The 25032-nt window shown below is 44.3% G+C and overlaps 1 protein-coding gene across 1 annotated transcript in view; it reads right to left on the bottom strand.

Moving 5' to 3' along the window:
* LOC130361092 (kinesin-like protein KIF6) overlaps positions 1-25032 on the bottom strand; it is a 110718-nt gene that overhangs the window by 20350 nt on the left and 65336 nt on the right. Inside the window, exons 7-13 of the mRNA XM_056563658.1 lie at positions 20385-20591; positions 14822-14965; positions 11654-11740; positions 11408-11511; positions 10440-10545; positions 9197-9338; positions 3754-3918 (exon numbers count right to left, since the gene is read on the bottom strand). Coding sequence (XP_056419633.1) covers positions 3754-3918; positions 9197-9338; positions 10440-10545; positions 11408-11511; positions 11654-11740; positions 14822-14965; positions 20385-20591 — 955 coding nt within the window. The remainder of the gene's footprint in view (positions 1-3753; positions 3919-9196; positions 9339-10439; positions 10546-11407; positions 11512-11653; positions 11741-14821; positions 14966-20384; positions 20592-25032) is intronic.

Raw genomic sequence — 25032 nt, 5'->3', positions numbered from 1 at the left:
GGGGGTCTGGATGATGACAGGGGGGGATGATGTATTTCCCACCCTAGGCTTATACTCGAGTCAATAACTTTTCCTGGGATTTTGGGTTGAAATTATGGGTCTCGGCTTATACTCGAGTCGGCTTCACTTGAAATTACATATGTTGTACATCTTGAGAAAAAATTTACTTTTCTAATATATTTACTTTTTATAGAAATGATGGCTTATAAAAAAAAAAAAAAAAAAAAAAAAAAAGACCACTAGGGGTCCCCATACCATCTAGAACATAATCCTGTCCAGCTGCAGTGGGGGCGGGACTAGCACTGTTCGGTGTTCACTCCTGTCCTATCAGACTGCAGCATGAAAACAGAGGAGGGGGGGTTACAGAGCAGCCTGCAGTGATTGGATGAAGGTACCCAGCACAGCAGACTCAGGGAGGAAGTGAATGAATTGTGAGTGAGGGCGGGCTCAGTGCTTACCTCGGATACACCCCTTCCTGAGCAGTGGATGTCAGAATGAGTGAGTAGCAGAACAGAAAGATTTGTGAGCAATATACAGACTAGACTACAGACCCTGAATAGCTTATAAATCTATATTATTACTTGTACTTATTCTTCCTTTCCAAAGCTGTTTTGCCTGTGTACGTCTATGTCAGTAGTCACTGGAGCTTTCTCATTCTAGTCATGAAACAGGTGGCTCAGGATGAACAGTCAGAGGCCCACACTGATGAGCAGAGCAATGAATGGATGTGCTGGAGGACACATTGTAAACCTGGGTGTCAGACTGGACTGTAGATCTACTCGTGAACCAGAGAGATCAGGATGAACAAAGATGCAGATCCTTCAAGAACAATGTGTACTGACCCATTGCTGAACTCCTCTTGTCTTATACTCCAGTTAGATCCAGAGCTGCATCCTGCATAATGTCCCAGACATGAGAGATGTCCAAGGTAGTAAAAAGCTGTAAATGCAGCTCTGGATGTGACTGGAGTACAACACAACATGCAGAAATTGTGTGAGGGGTGGAGTAAACCAGTGTTGAGCACAAATATTCGTAATGTTAATTTTTTTTGCGAATATCAGCACTTTGCGATTTCCAGAATATTTAGCATATAGTGCTATATATTCGTAATGATGAATATTAATGTTTGTTTTTTTTTGTTTTTTTTTTCACATGCACATTTTTATGCAAATTAACCATGCAAATTTTCGCATGGAAAAAAAAAAAAAGTGAACGAACATAGCGAATATGTGGAATTTCCCAAACATAGGACGAATAATCGTCAATATATTCGCAAACTAACTCGAATATGGCCCCTGCCGCTCATCATTAGAGTAGACCTGATGTTATTTATCATCATCAAGTAACTTCAGACAATGCTACACTGAAACAAACCCCCAGCTCGACCTTCTGAGACAGAAAACGTGGCAGCAATAAAACCGGCATCTTTACTATTGTGTTCTCATCTCCCACACATGAGGCTTCATGAACTCAAGATGTTTCTGATACAAAAATCTGAAGATCAAACTCAAAAGAAGCAAAAAAGACAAAAAAAAAATCTCAATTCTAGGGAAGCGAAACTACAAGTCGTGTGAGAAAAACCAGAACCAGAGCAAAACCCAAATATCGTGTTTTTAAAGATTCTTTAGGGAAGTCACCTGAGCGGCAGAACAGTCAACAAGGACAAGAAAAAGGTCCAACCAGAGAATCCATACCGTATAAAGCCGGCAGTGACCGAAATGTAAAGGTTCACATATGTCCCCAAAGCTTAAAGAACGTCCCTAATGATAACCAGGGAGCAAACTACATGGTGGAGACAATGTTTCCGCATAACAAATTTAATTTTACTGCCATTAATTTACACTTAATACACTACTATAATACTGCTCCTATATACAAGAATATAACTACTATAATACTGCTCCTATATACAAGAATATAACTACTATAATACTGCTCCTATATACAAGAATATAACTACTATAATACTGCTCCTATATACAAGAATATAACTACTATAATACTGCTCCTATATACAAGAATATAACTACTATAATACTGCTCCTATATACATGAATATAACTACTATAATACTGCTCCTATATACAAGAATATAACTACTATAATACTGCCTCCTATATACAAGAATATATCTACTATAATACTGCTCCTATATACAAGAATATAACTACTATAATACTGCTCCTATATACAAGAATATAACTACTATAATACTGCTCCTATATACAAGAATATAACTACTATAATACTGCTCCTATATACATGAATATAACTACTATAATACTGCTCCTATATACAAGAATATAACTACTATAATACTGCCTCCTATATACAAGAATATAACTACTATAATACTGCTCCTATATACAAGAATATAACTACTATAATACTGCTCCTATATACAAGAATATAACTACTATAATACCGCCTCCTATATACAAGAATATAACTACTATAATACCGCCTCCTATATACAAGAATATAACTACTATAATACCGCCTCCTATATACAAGAATATAACTACTATAATACTGCTCCTATATACAAGAATATAACTACTATAATACTGCTCCTATATACAAGAATATAACTACTATAATACTGCCTCCTATATACAAGAATATAACTACTATAATACCGGCTCCTATATACAAGAATATAACTACTATAATACCGGCTCCTATATACAAGAATATAACTACTATAATACCGCCTCCTTTATACAAGAATATAACTACTATAATACCGCCTCCTATATACAAGAATATAACTACTATAATACCGCCTCCTATATACAAGAATATAACTACTATAATACCGCCTCCTATATACAAGAATATAACTACTATAATACTGCTCCTATATACAAGAATATAACTACTATAATACTGCTCCTATATACAAGAATATAACTACTATAATACTGCTCCTATATACAAGAATATAACTACTATAATACTGCTCTTATATACAAGAATATAACTACTATAATACTGCTCCTATATACAAGAATATAACTACTATAATACTGCTCCTATATACAAGAATATAACTACTATAATACTGCTCCTATATACAAGAATATAACTACTATAATACTGCTCCTATATACAAGAATATAACTACTATAATACTGCCCCTATATACAAGAATATAACTACTATAATACTGCTCCTATATACAAGAATATAACTACTATAATACTGCCCCTATATACAAGAATATAACTACTATAATACTGCTCCTATATACAAGAATATAACTACTATAATACTGCTCCTATATACAAGAATATAACTACTATAATACTGCTCATATATACATGAATATAACCACTATAATACTGCCTCTATATACAAGAATATAACTACTATAATACTGCTCCTATATACGTGAATATAACCACTATAATACTGCCTCCTATATACAAGAATATAACTACTATAATACTGTCTCCTATATACAAGAATATAACTACTATAATACTGCTCCTATATACAAGAATATATCTACTATAATACTGCCTCCTATATACAAGAATATAACTACTATAATACTGCTCCTATATACAAGAATATAACTACTATAATACTGCTCCTATATACAAGAATATAACTACTATAATACTGCCCCCTATATACATGAATATAACTACTATAATACTGATCCTTGACTTCTTATCTTCCTGGAATAGCTCTTGTATACTCTTATAATCTACATGTTCTATATACACCAGGATCTATGTCACGCACCTGTCTTCCTGTGGGGGGCGCTGGTCCTGTTGTCTGGAGTTGCAGGTGACTGTGGGCCCCTCTTTGTAGACTGCTCTTCCACATTTGGCCCTGTGTTTGGCCGGAGCAGAGTGCTGGACTCCAGATTCCTCCTCTTCTCCTTCTTCAGCATACTGATCAGGATATCTGATCATTAATAGGAAGAGAACAAACTGTACAATAAAGGGGCAAAAGAGGGAAAATAAACCGAAACACAGGATCCTATAGGATCTATTAGGATATATTTGTGTTATAATGTCTGGGCATTGGGAGCTCAAAGTCTGAGCAGGTCTAACTTGGTCGCTTCTCTATACTGCAATGTTACTGTTGCACTGTCCCTTGAATTCCCTGCACTCTCTGCTGCAAAATGTGTGTTCACCATGCAGACTGCAGCTCCTTTGGTTCGTGTATATTTTGTTTTTACTCTGCAGACTGCAGCTCCTCTGGTTCATGAGTATATTCTGTGTACTGTGCAGACTGCAGCTCCTCTGGTTCATGAGTATATTCTGTGTACTGTGCAGACTGCAGCTCCTCTGGTTCATGAGTATATTCTGTGTACTCTGCAGACTGCAGCTCCTCTGGTTCATGAGTATATTCTGTGTACTGTGCAGACTGCAGCTCCTCTGGTTCATGAGTATATTCTGTGTACTGTGCAGACAGCCGCTCCTTTGGTTCATGAATATATTCTGTGTACTCTGCAGACTGCAGCTCCTCTGGTTCATGAGTATATTCTGTGTACTGTGCAGACTGCAGCTCCTCTGGTTCATGAGTATATTCTGTGTACTCTGCAGACTGCAGCTCCTTTGGTTCATGAGTATATTCTGTGTACTGTGCAGACTGCCGCTCCTTTGGTTCATGAGTATATTCTGTGTACTGTGCAGACTGCAGCTCCTCTGGTTCATGAGTATATTCTGTGTACTGTGCAGACTGCAGCTCCTCTGGTTCATGAGTATATTCTGTGTACTGTGCAGACAGCCGCTCCTTTGGTTCATGAGTATATTCTGTGTACTGTGCAGACTGCAGCTCCTCTGGTTCATGAGTATATTCTGTGTACTGTGCAGACTGCAGCTCCTCTGGTTCATGAGTATATTCTGTGTACTGTGCAGACTGCAGCTCCTCTGGTTCATGAGTATATTCTGTGTACTGTGCAGACTGCAGCTCCTCCGGTTCATGAGTATATTCTGTGTACTGTGCAGACTGCAGCTCCTCCGGTTCATGAGTATATTCTGTGTACTGTGCAGACTGCAGCTCCTCTGGTTCATGAGTATATTCTGTGTACTGTGCAGACTGTAGCTCCTCCGGTTCATGAGTATATTCTGTGTACTGTGCAGACTGCAGCTCCTCTGGTTCATGAGTATATTCTGTGTACTGTGCAGACTGCAGCTCCTCCGGTTCATGAGTATATTCTGTGTACTGTGCAGACTGCAGCTCCTCTGGTTCATGAGTATATTCTGTGTACTGTGCAGACTGCAGCTCCTCTGGTTCATGAGTATATTCTGTGTACTGTGCAGACTGCAGCTCCTCTGGTTCATGAGTATATTCTGTGTACTGTGCAGACAGCCGCTCTTTTGGTTCATGAGTATATTCTGTGTACTGTGCAGACTGCAGCTCCTTTGGTTCATGAGTATATTCTGTGTACTGTGCAGACTGCAGCTCCTCTGGTTCATGAGTATATTCTGTGTACTGTGCAGACTGCAGCTCCTCCGGTTCATGAGTATATTCTGTGTACTGTGCAGACTGCAGCTCCTCCGGTTTATGAGTATATTCTGTGTACTGTGCAGACTGCAGCTCCTCTGGTTCATGAGTATATTCTGTGTACTCTGCAGACTGCAGCTCCTTTGGTTCATGAATATATTCTGTGTACTGTGCAGACTGCAGCTCCTCCGGTTCATGAGTATATTCTGTGTACTGTGCAGACTGCAGCTCCTCTGGTTCATGAATATATTCTGTGTACTCTGCAGACTGCAGCTCCTTTGGTTCATGAGTATATTCTGTGTACTGTGCAGACTGCAGCTCCTCTGGTTCATGAATATATTCTGTGTACTCTGCAGACTGCAGCTCCTTTGGTTCATGAGTATATTCTGTGTACTGTGCAGACTGCAGCTCCTCTGGTTCATGAATATATTCTGTGTACTCTGCAGACTGCAGCTCCTTTGGTTCATGAGTATATTCTGTGTACTGTGCAGACTGCAGCTCCTCTGGTTCATGAATATATTCTGTGTACTCTGCAGACTGCAGCTCCTTTGGTTCATGAGTATATTCTGTGTACTGTGCAGACTGCAGCTCCTCTGGTTCATGAATATATTCTGTGTACTCTGCAGACTGCCGCTCCTTTGGTTCATGAGTATATTCTGTGTACTGTGCAGACAGCCGCTCCTTTGGTTCATGAGTATATTCTGTGTACTGTGCAGACAGTTTGGTTCATGAGTATATTCTGTGTACTCTGCAGACTGCAGCTCCTTTGGTTCATGTCTATATTGTCTATACTCTTACAATACAGGAATATGGGTGCACTACTGTGGTAGATGTATACAGTGACATTGTCTATCCCTCAACACTGATGTTAAAATTGAGACTTTTCTTGTATTATTCTAATTGTTACACATCCACATCATCTATCTGGTGTAGGATTCTATTGTGGCACTTGTAGTCCGCTGCAGGCATCCCCCATTGTATGCATTTTTATGCTGGGGATCGCCCCTAGCAATGGACTACAAGGGCAGGATCTGCTCCCCCAGTATAAATGCACAACCGTATTTGGGGTTGAGCACCTCCAGCCATTTTTTTTTGTTGTTGTTTAAATTGTCTATACTCTGCAGACTGCAGCTCCTTTGGTTCATGTATATATTGTCTATACTCTGCAGACTGCAGCTCATTTGGTTCATGTATATACAGTGGGAATCAAAAGTTTGGGCACCCCTGGTAAAAATGTGTATTAATGTGCATAAAGAAGCCAAGGAAAGATGGAAAAATCTCCAAAAGGCGGCAAATTACAGATTAGACATTCTTATAATATGTCAACAAAAGTTACATTTTATTTCCATCATTTACACTTTCAAAATAACAGAAAACAAAAAAATAGTGTCTGCAAAAGTTTGTGCACCCTGCAGAGTTAATATCTTGTACTGCCCCCTTTGGCAAGTATCACAGCTTGTAAACACTTTTTGTAGCAGCCAAGAGTCTTTCAATTCTTGTTTGAGGTATCTTTGCCCATTCTTCCTTACAAAAGTCTTCCAGTTCTTTGAGATTTCTGGGCTGTCTGTCACGCACTGCTCTTTTAAGGTCTATCCATAGATTTTCAATTATGTTGAGGTCAGGAGATTGTGAAGGCCATGGCAAAACCTTCAGTTTACGCCTCTTGATGTAATCCCCCGTGGATTTCGAGGTGTGTTTAGGATCATTATCCATTTGTAGAAGCCATCCTCTCTTTAACTTCAGCTTTTTCACAGATGGCATCAAGTTAGCATCCAAAATTTGCTGACATTTTATTGAATCCATTTTTCCTTCTACTCATGAGATGTTCCCTGTGCCACTGGCTGCAATACAACCCCCAAGGATGATTGATCCACAACCATGCTTAAGAGTTGGACAGAGGTTCTTTTCATTAAATTCTGTTCCCCTTCTTCTCCAAACATACCTTTGCTCATTCCGGTCAAAAAGTTCAATTTTAACCTCATCGGTCCACAGAACTTGCTTCCAAAATGCATCAGGCTTGTCTATATGTTCATTTGCAAAGTTCAAATGATGATTTTTGTGGTGAGGACGTAGAAGAGGTTTTCTTCTGATGACTCTTCCATGAAGACCATATTTGTACAAGTATCTCTTTATAGTGGAATAGTCGACCACAACTCCAGTGTCTGACAGATCTTTCTGGAGGGATTGTGCAGTCAAACGTGGGTTTTAAATAGTTTTTCTCACAATCCTGCAAGCTGTTCTGTCTGATATTTTTCTTGGTCTTCCAGATCTTGCTTTAATTTCCACTTCTCCTGATGACTGCCATTTCTTAATTACATTTCGAACAGAGGATATTGACATCTGAAAACGTTTTGCTATCTTCTTATAGTCTTCTCCAGCTTTGTGAGCGTCAACTATTTTCAGTTTCAGATTTCTAGACAACTGCTTAGAAGAATCCATGGTGCTGATTGTTGGGGCAAGGTCAGATGAGTCTGGGCATTTAAAACCTTTGAGATTGACATCACCTGGTCTTCCCAGATGATGATTGAGAACAATCCATGACACTGGCAGGTCTCAGCTTTGCAAAGGGGGCAGTGCATGCTATAAATTCTACAGGGTGCCCAAACTTTTGCAGACACCATTTTTTTGTCTTCTGTTATTTTGAAAGTGTAAATGATGGAAATAAAATTTAACTTTTGTTGACATATTATAAGAATGTCTAATCTGTAATTTGCCGCCTTTTGGAGATTTTTCCATTTTTCCTTGGCTTCTTTATGCACATTAATACAAATTTTTACCTGGGGTGCCCAAACTTTTGATCCCCACTGTATTGTCTATACTCTGCAGACTGCAGTTCCTTTGGTTCATGTATATATTGTCTATACTCTACAGACTGCAGTTCTATTGGTTCATGTGCATATTGTCTATACTCTGCAGACTGCAGCTTCTTTGGTTCATGTGCATATTGTCTATACTCTACAGACTGCAGCTCCTTTGGTTCATGTATATATTGTCTATACTCTACAGACTGCAGTTCTATTGGTTCTCGTGTATATATTCTATACTCTACTGACTGCAGCTCCTTTGGTTCATGTGTATATTGTCTATACTCTACTGACTGCAGTTCCTTTGGTTCATGTATATATTGTCTATACTCTACTGACTGCAGCTCCTTTGGTTCATGTATATATTGTCTATACTCTCCAGACTACAGTTCTATTGGTTCATGTGTATATTGTCTATACTCTACAGACTGCAGTTCTATTGGTTCATGTGTATATTGTCTATACTCTACAGACTGCAGTTCTATTGGTTCATGTATATATTGTCTATACTCTACAGACTACAGTTCTATTGGTTCATGTATATATTGTCTATACTCTACTGACTGCAGCTCCTTTGGTTCATGTATATATTGTCTATACTCTGCAGACTGCAGTTCTATTGGTTCATGTGTATATTGTCTATACTCTCCAGACTGCAGCTCCTTTGGTTCATGTATATATTGTCTATACTCTCCAGACTGCAGCTCCTTTGGTTCATGTATATATTGTCTATACTCTCCAGAATGCAGTTCTATTGGTTCATGTATATATTGTCTTTACTCTCCAGACTGCAGCTCCTTTGGTTCATGTGTATATTGTCTATACTCTGCAGACTGCAGCTCCTTTGGTTCATGAGTATATTCTGTGTACTCTGCAGACTGTGTGGGCAGCACCTCTTACACTTGACACATAAGGGTTAAGGATACTGATTTCGTTGTCTCTTTGCTGCAGGAGATCTCGAAGCTTCTTTATCTCCTCTGAATGGGCAGAAGATGTTGTAGGTCTTTCCGTGGATATTTCTGGAGAGGTCACCTGGTTGACTGATTCTGTCTTTTCATGGAGAGCTCTCTGTTGAAACATAACGATCCAAAAGAATAAAACTGCACGAATGTCATGTGACTAACAGTGCTATATTATCTGCTGTCACATGACCTACTGCTTTCTGCTCATTGCTGCTGAAGAACCACAGTGTATCATAGACAGCTCAGATAACAAGAAACCTTTACACATAATGAGCAGAATGGGGTTAGGACAAGGTGTCTGAATGTAAAAAAGAATATTTCTATTCAGTTACAGCAAGCAGGGATCTTAAATATGGTGCGGAATTGAAGCACAAAAGTGTAATAATAATTGTGTAAAGCTCTACAACTTAAAGGACATCTGCAGCCTAAATACACTTCCCCCCTATCCACAGGTTATGGATAAGTGTTTGATCGTGGGGGGGTCCAACCACTGGGACCCCCGCGTCTCCCGAACGGGGCACCGGCATTGCCGTACTGTGCTGCGGCTAATACGCGTAGTGTCCCCTCCACGTCCCGCCCCCTCCAGCTCTATGCATGAAAACTGCCTCCCTGCCTCTCCCTTAGAACTACATGGAGGAGGTGTGTCGGCCGCGGTGCCATGATGCAGCCGGCACGCCTACTGCACGGGAAAGCCATGGCAGAGCCAGACACTGGGACTGGGGGATCAAACACTCATCCCCTATCCTGTGGATGGTGTATAAGTGTATTTGGGCTGCAGATGTCCTTTAAAGAAGATCTCCAGGATCTGAAAACTTATCCCATATCCTAAAGAAAGGGGTAAGTTTCAGATCGCGGGTCGTCTGACCGCTGAGCCCCCACAATGCAGGGCTATGGCAGAGCGGGAGGTTGCTGAGTGCAGTGCTCCGGTACTCCCATAGTGTCGTATTGAGAGGGCCAATCAGCCACCACTTCGTGCAGTGGTCGACACACTGCCTTTCTGCAGACTGCCAGGGCCCTGTACAGGAGATCGTGGGGGGTCCCAGCGGTCAGACCCCCCGCGATCTGACACTTATCCTTACCTGGAGTACACTAAGTTATTTTTTGGAGGATGATGCCTGGTATACGACTGAACCAAAGTCTATGGGAACAGCTGGAAATGTCTCCCTTCACCCCCTGCAGAGACTTGTGCTGGGTCGTACAGTGTTACCTTAAAGAAGCCAAAACAATACTGAATCTTCCTCATGTCTGCCCCCACATCCAGGAGACTCTCGGGGTCCTGGTCATCCAGAAAAATCTGGAGTTGTTCCTCAAGCCTAGAAGAGAAAAAAGAATGTTGTCAAAATACAAATGTCAGTCAATATCACGGCCCAAGGATTCCGACAGGTATGAATATGGATCAAATGGAGCATGTCCGCGAGCAGCCACGGCATGTCTGGGAGCAAGCTGAGGACAAGCGGGGCTCTGCACACCGAGGACAAGCGGGGCTCTGCACACCGAGGACAAGCGGGGCTCTGCACACCGAGGACAAGCGGGGCTCTGCACACCGAGGACAAGCGGGGCTCTGCACACCGAGGACAAGCGGGGCTCTGCACACCGAGGACAAGCGGGGCTCTGCACACCGAGGACAAGCGGGGCTCTGCACACCGAGGACAAGCGGGGCTCTGCACACCGAGGACAAGCGGGGCTCTGCACACCGAGGACAAGCGGGGCTCTGCACACCGAGGACAAGCGGGGCTCTGCACACCGAGGACAAGCGGGGCTCTGCACACCGAGGACAAGCGGGGCTCTGCACACCGAGGACAAGCGGGGCTCTGCACACCGAGGACAAGCAGGGCTCTGCACACCGAGGACAAGCGGGGCTCTGTACACCGAGGACAAGCGGGGCTCTGTACACTGAGGCTCTGTGACACGCTCCTGGCTCACACATCAGGATGATCCACAAGCCTGCACAGAGCCCTGCAGGTCCTGACCTCACTTCCTGTATCTGGACTCCTCATAGAGACACATAGGGAATAGCCACAGGGAAAAGCCAAAGAGACAGCATTTCTCCACCCAAAAATATGCACATTTCTTTACCAACGTATATTACAAATATACATACAATGGTATTATCTCCAGTATATAAAAAGTTTTGGTTAATGACAGGTTCACTTTAAGTCTCCACATGTATGTTACCTCTGGAGTTCGTCCGGGGTCAGGTCCGTCGTCCTCTGCTCTCCAGTCATCAGGGCGATCTCATCTTTCAGCGCTTGAATCTCTTTCTTGAGACGTCCGATCATCTAAGTAAGATGAAGAGCAGACAATCTGTGATGATGCAAAACATGGCGATGTATACTGAAAACCCTACGATCTATCAGATCATGAGAAAGCCCAAAGCAGCACAGAGTATTTCAGGAGCGGACGCGCAAGATATTCTCTTACCAGCTGAGGGTCTATCTCTTCATTCAGGACGGCTTCGTTCTTGATAAGCGCAACTCTCTGGGCAAAGCGACAGGTGGAGATGGATTCCTGTAAGGCAGATGACAAAATTTTAGGCGAATGGGGAATGGTAACCGATGAGATTTATAGGATTTTATTAAAAACTCTAGTTACTTCCTAGAGAAGACTTAAAGGGGTACTCCGATGGGAAAAAATACATTTTTTTTTTAAATCAACTGGTGCCAGAAAGTTAAACAGATTTGTAAATTACTTTTATTTAAAAATCTTAATCCTTCCAGTACGTATCAGCTGCTGTATGCTCCACAGGACGTTGAGTTGTTCTTTTCTGTCTGACCACAGTGCTCTCTGTTGACACCTCTGTCCATGTCAGGAACTGTCCAGAGTAGGAGCACATCCCCATAGCAAACCTCTCCTGCCCTGGACAGTTCCTGAGACAGACAGAGGTGTCAGCAGAGAGCACTGTGGTCAGACAGAAAAAGAAATTCAAAAAGAAAAGAACTTCCTATGGAGCATACAGCAGCTGATAAGTACTGGAAGGATTAGAATAGGAATTTAAATAGAAGTGATTTACAAATTTGTTTAACTTTCTGGCACCAGTTGATTTAAAAAAATGTTTTTAACAACAATACATTTCCACAGGAGTACCCCTTTAATAGTATTGAAAAACAAAACCCATCATGCCCTGCCAGTCAAGGTAAGGGTATGTTCACACTACAGAGTGTGAACGGAATCTCCGCTTGGTGAATTCAGTGAGCAGAGATTCAGCCTGGCAGCGGGCGGCGGAGGTAGGACCGTGCGGCACTGGGCAGTCACCATTGATGGCTATGCAGAGCTCGCGGTCTTACGCGCAAGGAATTAACATGTTCTTTCCCTGCGCGGAACAATTTCAGCGGCAGAATTGTCCGCCGCTGAAATTCCGAAGTGTGAACGGGTCATGCGGAGACCCATTCACACTAATGTTAAGTTCACACCGCGGAATTCCGTAGTATGAACGTACCCTGAGGAGGAAATTTCAGTAAGTAATAGACAATGTGAATATAACCTAATCTCTAACAATCCCTGTGACGTGTGATACAATGTATTCCTATGGAAGCGTATGGATGTCTAACCCGGATGTCTAACATACAAATATCTCGGATCGTTCACCATTATTGTAACATTTACTGCAGTGGTTTAAAAAAATTATAATAAAAAATTGTGTCTCCAGCTCTGGAAAAACTACAACCTCCAGCATGCCTGGACTGACTAGAAACAAAAATGATTATAGCAGAGCACAAGAAAACACACATAGAATGCTGGAAAGAACTGCAGAGGGCATAAGCTATAATCCACACCATACTGCAAAAGTCAGCAATCTAGAAAGCAGTGTTTAAAAACAAGGGGGTCTCCAGCTGTTGCAAAACTACAACTCCCAGCATGCACAGCTGGAGGCAGACTGGTCAGGAAACACAGTATAGCAAGATCAGCCGACACTGATGTCCCGCTCTGGCGTGAGCGATGAATGTTGCACCATTAACAACAAAAGTCCGTATAGATGGTGCTCAGTCCTGTGTAACAAAGGAATCCAAACACATACAGGTCAGGGAGTGATACAGACAGGAGGATCGTTCGGAACGTTTCGTGCGTTATGACGTACTTCCTCTAGCCGACGTTGCCTTTTTGCAACTGAAGTTTAAAGGGTTACTCCGCTCCTCAGCATCCGGAACTCAATGTTCCGAATGCTGGGTGTGGGCTTCCGTGTTCAGGCACGCCCCCTCATGATGTCACGCCCCGCGACATCACGCCACACCCCCTCAATGAAAGTCTATGGGAAGGGGGCGCGATGGCCATCACGCCCCCTCCCATAGACTTGCAATGAGGGGGCGGGATGTGACATCACGAGGGGGGGGGGGGGGGCGTGAACACGGAAGCCCACACCCAGCGTTCGGAACATTGAGTTCTGGACGCTGGGGAGCTGAGCAACCCTTTAAAGCATTCCCGTTTCATGGCGAGTGCTGTCTTCTATCTTATGACACTGGTCAGGAAACACAGCTCTGAACATTGTAGGTCTCCCATTCACTGTCTTGACCGCGATACCTGCTGCTTAGCATACCGGGAGTTGTAGTTTTGCAACAGCTGGAGCCACACTGTTTGGAAAACATTGGTTTATTGCAATGATAAAAATAATAATAAAAAAACAATCTTTTAGTCAGGAGCTGGGCAAATCTAGAACCATTCCAGCGACAACGGGGGAACAGCGGATGGTAAGTTAAGGTTCTTTATTTCAATTGTGGCAGCCTGGGCAAAATGGCAAAATAAAAATTATTGTCAGTGTTCTCCTTTAAAGTGGTACTAGACATCTTATCCCCTATCCAAAGGATAGGGAATAAGATGTCTGATCGTGGGGGTCTTGCAGCTGGGGACCCCCGTGATCTTGGCTGGGGCACCCCAGACATCCGTTGCATGGAGCAAACTTTGCTCTGTGCCAAATGACTGGCGATGCGGGGCGGAGGTTTGTGACGTTTGACGTTACGGTCATGCCCCATCAATGCAAGTCTATGGGAGGGGGCGTGACGGCAGTCATGTCCCCTCCCATAGACTTGCATTGAGGGGGCATAGCCGTGACGTCACGAGCCTCCGGCGCTGCACCTGACGCTCTAAGCGAACGCTGGCTGCAGTAGGGAGATCGCGGAGGTCCCCAGCGGTAGGACCCCCACAATAAGACATCTTATCCCCTATCCTTTGGATAGGGGATAAGATGTCTAGGGGTGGAGTACCCCTTTAAGTGTTTAATTTACCTGCAGCGCCACCACAGGAGAAACAAAGCATTACACAGCCTTGTAATGCAGTCACACAACTCCCCTTTTAGTATCTCTATATAACTGGATGCTTATGTTTAGCAGAGACCTTAAAGTTTCTTCTTTACTTTTAATTTGTCTTGGAGGGGGGGGGGGTCAAATATCATCACTCCAGCTCCAATAATGATCTATCAGCAAACAGACTCACATTAAACAACATTAAAAGTGGGCCAAAATAACAAACGGCACCCGCAGATCAATCACCGAGACACTAAAACGCTTTCTACAGATCCATAAACAGAATTATACCGATGGAGAATAATGATGGTGTCAGCGAGTGGAGACAGCGGTCGAGTGCAGCTCATATACATACATCAATGTTCTTCTTGTCTAAGGACAGGGTGGCGATCATGGTTGTCATACAGTTCCCCCCGAGGCTGTCCCGGAGGACAGAGGTCATCATGGAGTTTCTGTACGGTATGTGCGAGCGATTCCTCTCAGCCAGCGCAATAATAACCTAGAAAAGGGACAAAAAAATGTAATACAGATTCTATATTGAATTACTGATCATATACACAACCACACATTACTTATCCTGTATTATACTCCAGAGATGCACTCACTATTCTGCTGGTGAGGTCACTATGTACATACATTACATTACTTATCCTGTACTGATCCTGAGTTATATCCTGTATTATACCCCAGAGCTGTACTCACTATTCTGCTGGTGAGGTCACTGTGTATATACATTACATTACTTATCCTGTACTGATCCTGAGTTATTTCCTGTATTATACCCCAGGGCTGTACTCATTATTCTGCTGGTGAGGTCACTTTGTACATACATTACATTACTTATCCTGTACTGATCCTGAGTTATGTCCTGTATTATACTCCAGAGCTGTACTCACTATTCTGCTGGTGAGGTCACTTTGTACATACATTACATTACTTATCCTGTACTGATCCTGAGTTATGTCCTGTATTATACTCCAGAGCTGTACTCACTATTCTGCTGGTGAGGTCACTGTGTACATACATTACATTACTTATACTGTACTGATCCTGAGTTATATCCTGTATTATACCCCAGAGCTGTACTCACTATTCTGCTGGTGAGGTCACTATGTACATACATTACATTACTTATCCTGTACTGATCCTGAGTTATATCCTGTATTATACCCCAGAGCTGTACTCACTATTCTGCTGGTGGGGTCACTATGTACATACATTACATTACTTATCCTGTACTGATCCTGAGTTATATCCTGTATTACACTCCAGAGCAGTACTCACTATTCTGCTGGTGAGGTCACTTTGTACATACATTACATTACTTATCCTGTACTGATCCTGAGTTATGTCCTGTATTATACTCCAGAGCTGTACTCACTATTCTGCTGGTGAGGTCACTGTGTACATACATTACATTACTTATACTGTACTGATCCTGAGTTATATCCTGTATTATACCCCAGAGCTGTACTCACTATTCTGCTGGTGAGGTCACTGTGTACATACATTACATTACTTATCCTGTTCTGATCCTGAGTTATATCCTGTATTATACCCCAGAGCTGTACTCACTATTCTGCTGGTGAGGTCACTTTGTACATACATTACATTACTTATACTGTACTGATCCTGAGTTATATCCTGTATTATACCCCAGAGCTGTACTCACTATTCTGCTGGTGAGGTCAGTGTGTACATACATTACATTACTTATCCTGTACTGATCCCAAGTTATAGCCTGCATTATACTCCAGAGCTGTACTCACTATTCTGCTGGTGAGGTCACTGTGTACATACATTACATTACTTATCCTTCACTGATCCTGAGTTATATCATGTATTATACTTTATACACTTCATAACCATGCAGCAATGTGGTTTCTGGGTGTATCAGATTTACATTCCAGGATTCTAAGAAAGCTGGGTGATAAATCTTAGTTACATCACAATAGCGGCCATATTTGTTGTCAACCAGACCCACAAACAGCTAATTTGGAAAGTATGATTCACACAAGAGGCTGAGTGGGTAGAATCCCATGGGGTCAGCCCAGGGGGCGCTCTGCTTCTAAAGGGCTATTCTACTTTTTGTAAAGTTTATTTGTTATAAGAAGTTTTACAATCCTCCGATAGATGAAGAAGCAGAGTATAAACAATGCGGCTGGACTCCGGATCCCCGTCATCTGCTCTTCATCTAAACCGTATGTTACCCCCATAACCCACCCACTGGATCCGCTCATGGACGATCTGTACGGCCCGGATCCTGGGCTTGTGGGTGTTCTATGGTCACAGACAATAAAGCCTTATAATCTACAATGAGACCCGAGCCAATATAGGAGGCCATCCTGGGCAAAGATGGCCGCTGGTCACAAGGGGCTGACAGTGTGTGGATTATACTTGGATATCTCTAAACCAGTGAACCTCCAGCTTTTGTAAACTACAACTCCCAGCATGCCCGGACAGCCGTTGGCTGTCCGGGCATGCTGGGAGTTGTAGTTTTGCAACAGCTGGAGATCCACTGGTTTAGAGATATCACAGTAAAATCCCCTTGTGACCAGCGGCCATCTTTACCCAGGATGGCCTCCTATATTGGCTCGGGTCTCATTTTTTTTCGTATAAGCGCTAAACACACGAATTTAGAATTTATGACTGAATCCAAAAATGGTTGGATTTAACCCAAATTTTGTACTGGTTAGAGCCAAATATTGCAACTTATTTTTTATTCTAATCTGTTTGATTTTATTAAATTTTTTTAATTAAAATTAATTTTCTTATAGGAATTTTCTTTTTGTTTAATTTTTTAATTTATTTTTTATTTATTTATTTTTTAATTTTGATAACTTTTTTTTAATAAAAATGATTTTAATTCATTTTGTGTATATTATTGTGATGGTGCGTCCATCTTGGCTGATCTTTTTTTTAAAACAGCAATTAGGGATATGCTTTACAGCAAGCCCAATGGACATAGGCAACAATAAACAAGAGCTGTTCTATGGATACAAAAAGGGAAAGGTTGCTGGGAGCATTCTGTGACCTCTTCAGAGGGAGGGGGAGGCTGAGCTGTGAGCGTCATCTATTATCTTATTTATATACTCGTATAAGCTTCCATCCCGTCTGTGGTCAGGAGAAGACTGCTGGGAAGTGAATTGTACAACACAGGAAGTCTCAGGATTTATAGTAGGCCTAGTGGTGAGAATTGAAACTGCAAGATTATTTTAGAACATAAAAAGGTAAAAATCAACAAAAATTCTTAAAAAATATGTTTAAAATAAAAACTTAAATTTAAAAAGTAGGTCATTTCAGATTTACCCTGCAGTCGTGCTCTCCGCTATTAGACACTTATCCCTTATCCTATGAAGATGGGGATAAATTTTAGATCCCCCGGAGTAACCCTTTAAAGGGTGTGTGCAATGATATATTATAAAAAAATAATCTAAAAACCTTGCAGTTTCCATTTTCACCACTAGGCCTGGTATAAGGCTGAGCCTTCCTGGTCTGTACCGATCATTTCCCAGCAGTCTCCTCTTCATATCACAGACAAGTTTACAGAGACACGTGACACCAGTATGTAGATAACAGAAGTATACACAATAGCTGTTACTCGCAGATCAGCCTCCCCCTCCCTGTAAAATAACCTTTGGAAAGGTCACAGAGTATACCTTGAAAGCTTCACCAATCATACAAATGGGGCGGCTCTATTCTGTTATTGCTAATGTCCATTGTCCCAATAACAATGAACAAAAAAATAAAATAAAAAAAGTTACAATATTGTGAAATGACAAATGTTTTAGTATCAGGCTCTAATAAGGCTAATAATGTCTAACACAGTGTTTCCAAACCAGGGTGCCTCCAGAGGTTGCCAAACTACAACACCCAGCATGCCCGGACAGCCGACAGCTGATCTAAGATAAGTGCAGGAGGTTTTGCTTTTGTAAGAAGAGACAAAACCCTGAAGATAAAGAGCGATAGAAAACACTAAGGCCTGACTTTCTTGCTTAGATCCGGTGTCTGTGCCCCAGTGTGGGGGGTAGTTGGGATGCTTCGGTGTGGAGTTGTCGGGGATCCCCAGTGTGGAGTTGTCAGGGTGCCCCGGTGTGGAGTTGTCAGGGTGCCCCGGTGTGGAGTTGTCAGGGTGCCCCGGTGTGGAGTTGTCAGGGTGCCCCGGTGTGGAGTTGTCAGGGTGCCCCTGTGTGGAGTTGTCAGGGTGCCCCGGTGTGGAGTTGTCAGGGTGCCCCGGTGTGGAGTTGTCAGGGTGCCCCGGTGTGGAGTTGTCAGGGTGCCCCGGTGTGGAGTTGTCAGGGTGCCCCGGTGTGGAGTTGTCAGGGTGCCCCGGTGTGGAGTTGTCAGGGTGCCCCGGTGTGGAGTTGTCAGGGTGCCCCGGTGTGGAGTTGTCAGGGTGCCCCGGTGTGGAGTTGTCAGGGTGCCCCGGTGTGGAGTTGTCAGGGTGTGCCCCAGAGTGGGGGGTAGTTGGGGTTCCCCGGTGTGGAGTTGTCAGGGTGCCCCGGTGTGGAGTTGTCAGGGTGCCCCGGTGTGGAGTTGTCAGGGTGCTCCGGTGTGGAGTTGTCAGGGTGTGCCCCAGAGTGGGGGGTAGTTGGGGTTCCCCGGTGTGGAGTTGTCAGGGTGCTCCGGTGTGGAGTTGTCAGGGTGTGCCCCAGAGTGGGGGGTAGTTGGGGTTCCCCGGTGTGGAGTTGTCAGGGTGCCCCGGTGTGGAGTTGTCAGGGTGCCCGGTGTGGAGTTGTCAGGGTGCCCCGGTGTGGAGTTGTCAGGGTGCCCGGTGTGGAGTTGTCAGGGTGTCCCGGTGTGGAGTTGTCAGGGTGCCCCGGTGTGGAGTTGTCAGGGTGCCCCGGTGTGGAGTTGTCAGGGTGCCCCGGTGTGGAGTTGTCAGGGTGCCCAGGTGTGGAGTTGTCAGGGTGCCCCGGTGTGGAGTTGTCAGGGTGCCCCGGTGTGGAGTTGTCAGGGTGCCCCGGTGTGGGGTTGTCAGGGTGCCCCAGAGTGGAGGGTAGTTGGGGTTCCCCGGTGTGGAGTTGTCAGGGTGCCCCGGAGTGGAGGGTAGTTGGGGTTCCCCGATGTGGAGTTGTCAGGGTGCCCCGGTGTGGAGTTGTCAGGGTGCTCCGGTGAGGAGTTGTCAGGGTGCCCCGGTGAGGAGTTGTCAGGGTGCCCCGGTGAGGAGTTGTCAGGGTGCCCCGGTGAGGAGTTGTCAGGGTGCCCCGGTGTGGAGTTGTCAGGGTGCCCCGGTGTGGAGTTGTCAGGGTGCCCCGGTGTGGAGTTGTCAGGGTGCCCCGGTGTGGAGTTGTCAGGGTGCCCCGGTGTGGAGTTGTCAGGGTGCCCCGGTGTGGAGTTGTCAGGGTGCCCCGGTGTGGAGTTGTCAGGGTGCCCCGGTGTGGAGTTGTCAGGGTGCCCCGGTGTGGGGTTGTCAGGGTGCCCCAGAGTGGAGGGTAGTTGGGGTTCCCCGGTGTGGAGTTGTCAGGGTGCCCCGGAGTGGAGGGTAGTTGGGGTTCCCCGATGTGGAGTTGTCAGGGTGCCCCGGTGTGGAGTTGTCAGGGTGCTCCGGTGAGGAGTTGTCAGGGTGCCCCGGTGAGGAGTTGTCAGGGTGCCCCGGTGAGGAGTTGTCAGGGTGCCCCGGTGTGGAGTTGTCAGGGTGCCCCGGTGTGGAGTTGTCAGGGTGCCCCGGTGTGGAGTTGTCAGGGTGCCCCGGTGAGGAGTTGTCAGGGTGCTCCGGTGAGGAGTTGTCAGGGTGCCCCGGTGTGGAGTTGTCAGGGTGCCCCGGTGTGGAGTTGTCAGGGTGCCCCGGTGTGGGGTTGTCAGGGTGCCCCAGAGTGGAGGGTAGTTGGGGTTCCCCGGTGTGGAGTTGTCAGGGTGCCCCGGAGTGGAGGGTAGTTGGGGTTCCCCGATGTGGAGTTGTCAGGGTGCTGGCTCACCTGCTCCAGATAGTGCAGGGACAGATTGATGTACTTGGCTTCGGTCAGCAGCTGCCCCCCCACTCCAGTCTTTGCCACCCGCTCGGATCCGGCCAGGTCCACGAGGTGCAGCTTGGAGCGGCGGACGGTGGCGGAGCCGGGCTCCTTGCTGGAGATGTGTACGGTGAAGATGCAGTGAGAGCGGGTGGAGGCTTGGTTCATTGGAGTCTGAGAAAAAAAATGAGAAAGAAGAAAATGAAAAGGTTCAGAGTATAAAAAAAATCTCACACTGTCACTATCACTGCTTGCTGTCAGTAACAAGGAACACTCTTTCTGACCTAGTTTGTGGACTTGACATAATTCCTGTACAAGGGAGATGCAAAACACTAAAGCTCATAATGGCTGATACACAGTAACAAACCATCAGCTGTACATGCAGAACAAATCCCTGGGCTATGTTCACACAGATGCAGAAATTTATCAATGACTTTTGTCTTTATCACATGTGTTTTGCGCAAAAATTTTGCTAATTGTCAACATCCCTATAACATAAAGGGGTACTCCGGTGGAAAACTTTTTTATTTTTATTTTTTTAATCAACCTCAACTGGTGCCAGACAGTTAAACAGATATGTAAATTACTTCTATCAAAAAAATCTTAATTCTTCCAGTACTTATTAGCTGCTGAATACTACATAGGAAATCATTTTCTTTTTGGAACACAGAGCTCTCTGCTGGATCACGAGCACAGTGCTCTCTGCTGACATCTCTGTCCATTTTAAGAACTGTCCAGAGTAAAAGTAAATCCCCACAGCAAACATATGCTGCTCTGGACAGTTCCTAAAATGGACAGAGATGTCAGCAGAGAGCACTGTGCTTGTGATGTCAGCAGAGAGCTCTGTGTTCCAAAAAGAAAAAAATTTCCTATGTAGTATTCAGCAGCTAATAAGTACTGGAAGGATTAAGATTTTTTAATAGAAGCAATTTACATATCTGTTTAACTTTCTGGCACCAGTTGATAAAAAAAAAAAAAAAAGAAGTTTTCCACCGGAGTATCCCTTTAAGTAATTTTTGCAAAACTGACTTAGTAGAGGTTTTTCACTGGTAGTGCATACAGTGGTGCTGATGTATTAAATTATCTAGATCAGTAGTTTCCAAACTGTGGACCTCCAGTTGTTGCAAAACTACAACTCCCAGCATGCCCGGACAGCCAGCGGCCTTCCGGGCACGCTGGGAGTTTTAATTTTGCAACAGCTGGAGGCACCCCTGGTTTGAAACACTGACCTATACTGTATACTACTAAATTGTCCAACATGCTGGGAGTTGTAATTTTACAACATCTGGAGGGCCACAGTTTGGAGACCATCGAGCTAGATCTATCTATCTGATCTATAGCATCTTCTGTGAGGTCTGAACTCCAGAGACTGATCTGGTCTATACCTGTACAGATACATTGTAACAACCCTATCCAGACTGGAGAGAGATATGTGCTGCTGTATGCATCTCACAGAGCATTGTCTAGACTGGATACAATTGTATCACTTCTCAGCTGAGAGCAGGATGAGCTATGTACAATGTATCAGTCTGGGGTCCAGGAGGTTTAGCTCACAGAGCATTGTCTAGACTGGATACAATTGTATCACTTCTCAGCTGAGAGCAGGACTAGCTATGTACAATGTATCAGTCTGGAGACCAGGAGGTTTAGCTCACAGAGCATTGTCTAGACTGGATACAATTGTATTAATTCGCAGCTGAGTACAGGACTAGCTATGTACAATGTATCAGTCTGGAGTCCAGGATGTTTAGCTCACAGAGCATTGTCTAGACTGGATACAATTGTATCACTTCTCAGGGCAGGACTAGTTATGTACAATGTATCAGTCTGGAGCCCAGGATGTTTAGCTCACAGAGCATTGTTTAAACTGGATACAATTGTATCACTTCTCAGCTGAGAGCAGGACTAGCTATGTACAATGTATCAGTCTGGAGACCAGGATGTTTAGCTCACAGAGCATTGTCTAGACTGGATACAATTGTATATACTTCTCAGCTGAGAGCAGGACTAGCTATGTACAATGTATCAGTCTGGAGTCCAGGATGTTTAGCTCACAGAGCATTGTCTAGACTGGATACAATTGTATCACTTCTCAGCTGAGAGCAGGACTAGCTATGTACAATGTATCAGTCTAAAGTGCAGGATGTTTAGCTCACAGAGCATTGTCTAGACTGGATACAATTGTATCACTTCTCAGCTGAGAGCAGAAAGTTAAACATATTTGTAAATTACTTCTATTAAAAAATCTTAATCCTTCCAGTACTTATTAGCTGCTGAATGCTACAGTGGAAATTCCTTTCTTTTTGGAACACTGATGACATCACGAACACAGTGCTCTCTGCTGACATCTCTGTCCATTTTAGCAACCGTGCATAGCAGCTGTATGCTAAGGGCAGCATGGTGGCTCAGTGGTTAGCACTGCTGCCTTACAGTGCTGAGGACTTGGGTACAAATCCCACTACTAAGGACAACAATAAATAAAGCGTTATTATTATTATAATACCGTCAGCAGAGAGACCTTTGCTCGTGATGTCATCAGAGAGCATTCCAAAAAGAAAAGAATCTCCTCAGTAGTATTCAGCAGCTAATAAGTACAGGAAGGATTAAGATTTTTTAATAGAAGTCATTTACAAATGTGTTTAACTTTCTGCCACCAGTTGATTTAAAAGAAAAAAGGTTTTCACCGGAGTACCCCTTTAAAGGGATTCTCCGCTGCTCTGTTCCGAACGCTGGAGCTGGCACCGGGAGCCCGTAACGTCATAGCCCCACCCTCTCAATGCAAGTCTATTGGAGGGGGTGTGATTGCTGTCACACCCCCTCCCATAGACTTTCATTGAGGGGGCGGGGCGTGATGCCATGAGGTCACGAGCTGCCGGCTCCAGCGTTCGGAACAGTTTGTTCCAAACACTGAGCAGCGGAGTGCCCCTTTTAAAGAGCAACTGTAATAAACCCTCGGAGTATTAGGGGAGGATATTTTTTAGCATCTGGATGTAAACAAAAATGTTCTTGTTCACTGACAACAAGCAGAGATCTTAAAAAGTTCTGCTAAAGTCCTGAAACACTGTAGCAGAACTTTTCATTATACAGTGAGGAAGACTATAAGGTTACGTTCCCACACAGAGGATTTCACCAAGACTTCGGTGTCAGAATTGGAATGATAATGTGAACGTTCGCAAAAAATTAATAAAAATTGGGACAAATTTGAGTGTGGGTAAAATAGAATAGGGGGGATTTATGATTGTATGCGTAAATCAGGATATTTTTTTTTCCACCATTTGCCGCTCCTATGTCACGACGTGTATTTTCTCCAAATGTATCAAAAAATTTGCAACAATATTAATATTTTTGATCTTGATAAATCAGCGACCACTGCGAAAGTCTGGACAAATCTGACTTCATCCTAAGGAGTTTGGATCCAATAACTCCAGCAGTGAGGAAGCAAAATGGTTGCACTTTATTTGTACGTAACTACAGTGATAAATTGCTCCCACAGTGAGAAAACGTTTTATTAGAGCGGGATGAATCCTGTACAGACAGAAGGTATACAGGCGGCAGCGGGCGCACAGTAAAGATTTATAGGCGGCGGTCGGTGCTCGGTAAACATTATGGCAGTAAAGCGGAATGTGGTAAATATTTATAGACAGAGAGGGCTTCTTCATAAACATTTACACTCAGGAGGGGGGGGGGGTCTTCATGGAGACGCTCCAATTCTCGCTGTTTCCTCTGCAGTAGTCGCCACCGGCAGGAATAACACAGAAGTTCGCTCACCCCATGATGTCACAACAAGGACGCAAATGTTATAAATCACCGGCCAATAAAGTGGACACGACGCCCCCCACCAGACGCCATCCACCCTGCGCGTCACTAAATAAAAAAGGGTCACTGCTGGTGAACTAGAGTCATGGGAAAAGATGTAAGAATAAGGCTTAAAGGGGTACTCCACTCCCCAGCTTTCGGAACATTTAATTCTGAATGCTGGGTGTGGGCTTCGGGGATCGCCACGCCCCCTCGTGACTTCACGCCCTGCCCCCAATCCCCCCCCCCCCATGGGTCACTACGCCCCACCCTCGCGGGTCACCGCGCCCCCTAGTGACTTCACACCCCGCCCCTCAATACAAGTCTATAGGAGGGGGTGTGACCGCGGGGAGGGAGTAACATCACAACCCCCAAAGCCTGCACCCAGCATTCGGAACTAAATGTTCCGAATGCTGGGGAGTGGAGTACCCCTTTAAAGAGTACCTCTCATGATCTTGTTAGGCTGCATTTACACCACGATGTGACCTTCCGATGCACAGATACAATTTCAGAAGCTCAAATCATCTGTGCATGGATAGGTACGGACAGATACTGAGCCCTTAAAGGGGTACTCCACTGCCCAGCATTTAGAACAAACTGTTCCGAACGCTAGAGCCGGCAGCTTGTGACATCATAGCCCGCACCCCCTCAATGCAAGTCTATGGGAGGGGGCGTGACGGCTGTCACGCCCCCTCCCATAGACTTGCATTGAGGGGGCAGGACGTGACGTCATGAGGGGCGGGACTATGATGTCATGAGCTCCCGGCGCTGGCTCCAGTGTTCGGAACAGTTGGTTCCAAACGCTGAGCAGCGGAGTATC

The sequence above is a fragment of the Hyla sarda genome, chromosome 3 (assembly GCF_029499605.1).
Source record: "Hyla sarda isolate aHylSar1 chromosome 3, aHylSar1.hap1, whole genome shotgun sequence".
NCBI classification, from domain to species: Eukaryota; Metazoa; Chordata; class Amphibia; order Anura; family Hylidae; genus Hyla; species Hyla sarda.
Note: the sequence above shows the minus strand (reverse complement) of the source record. Positions and strands in the feature narration are given on the sequence as shown.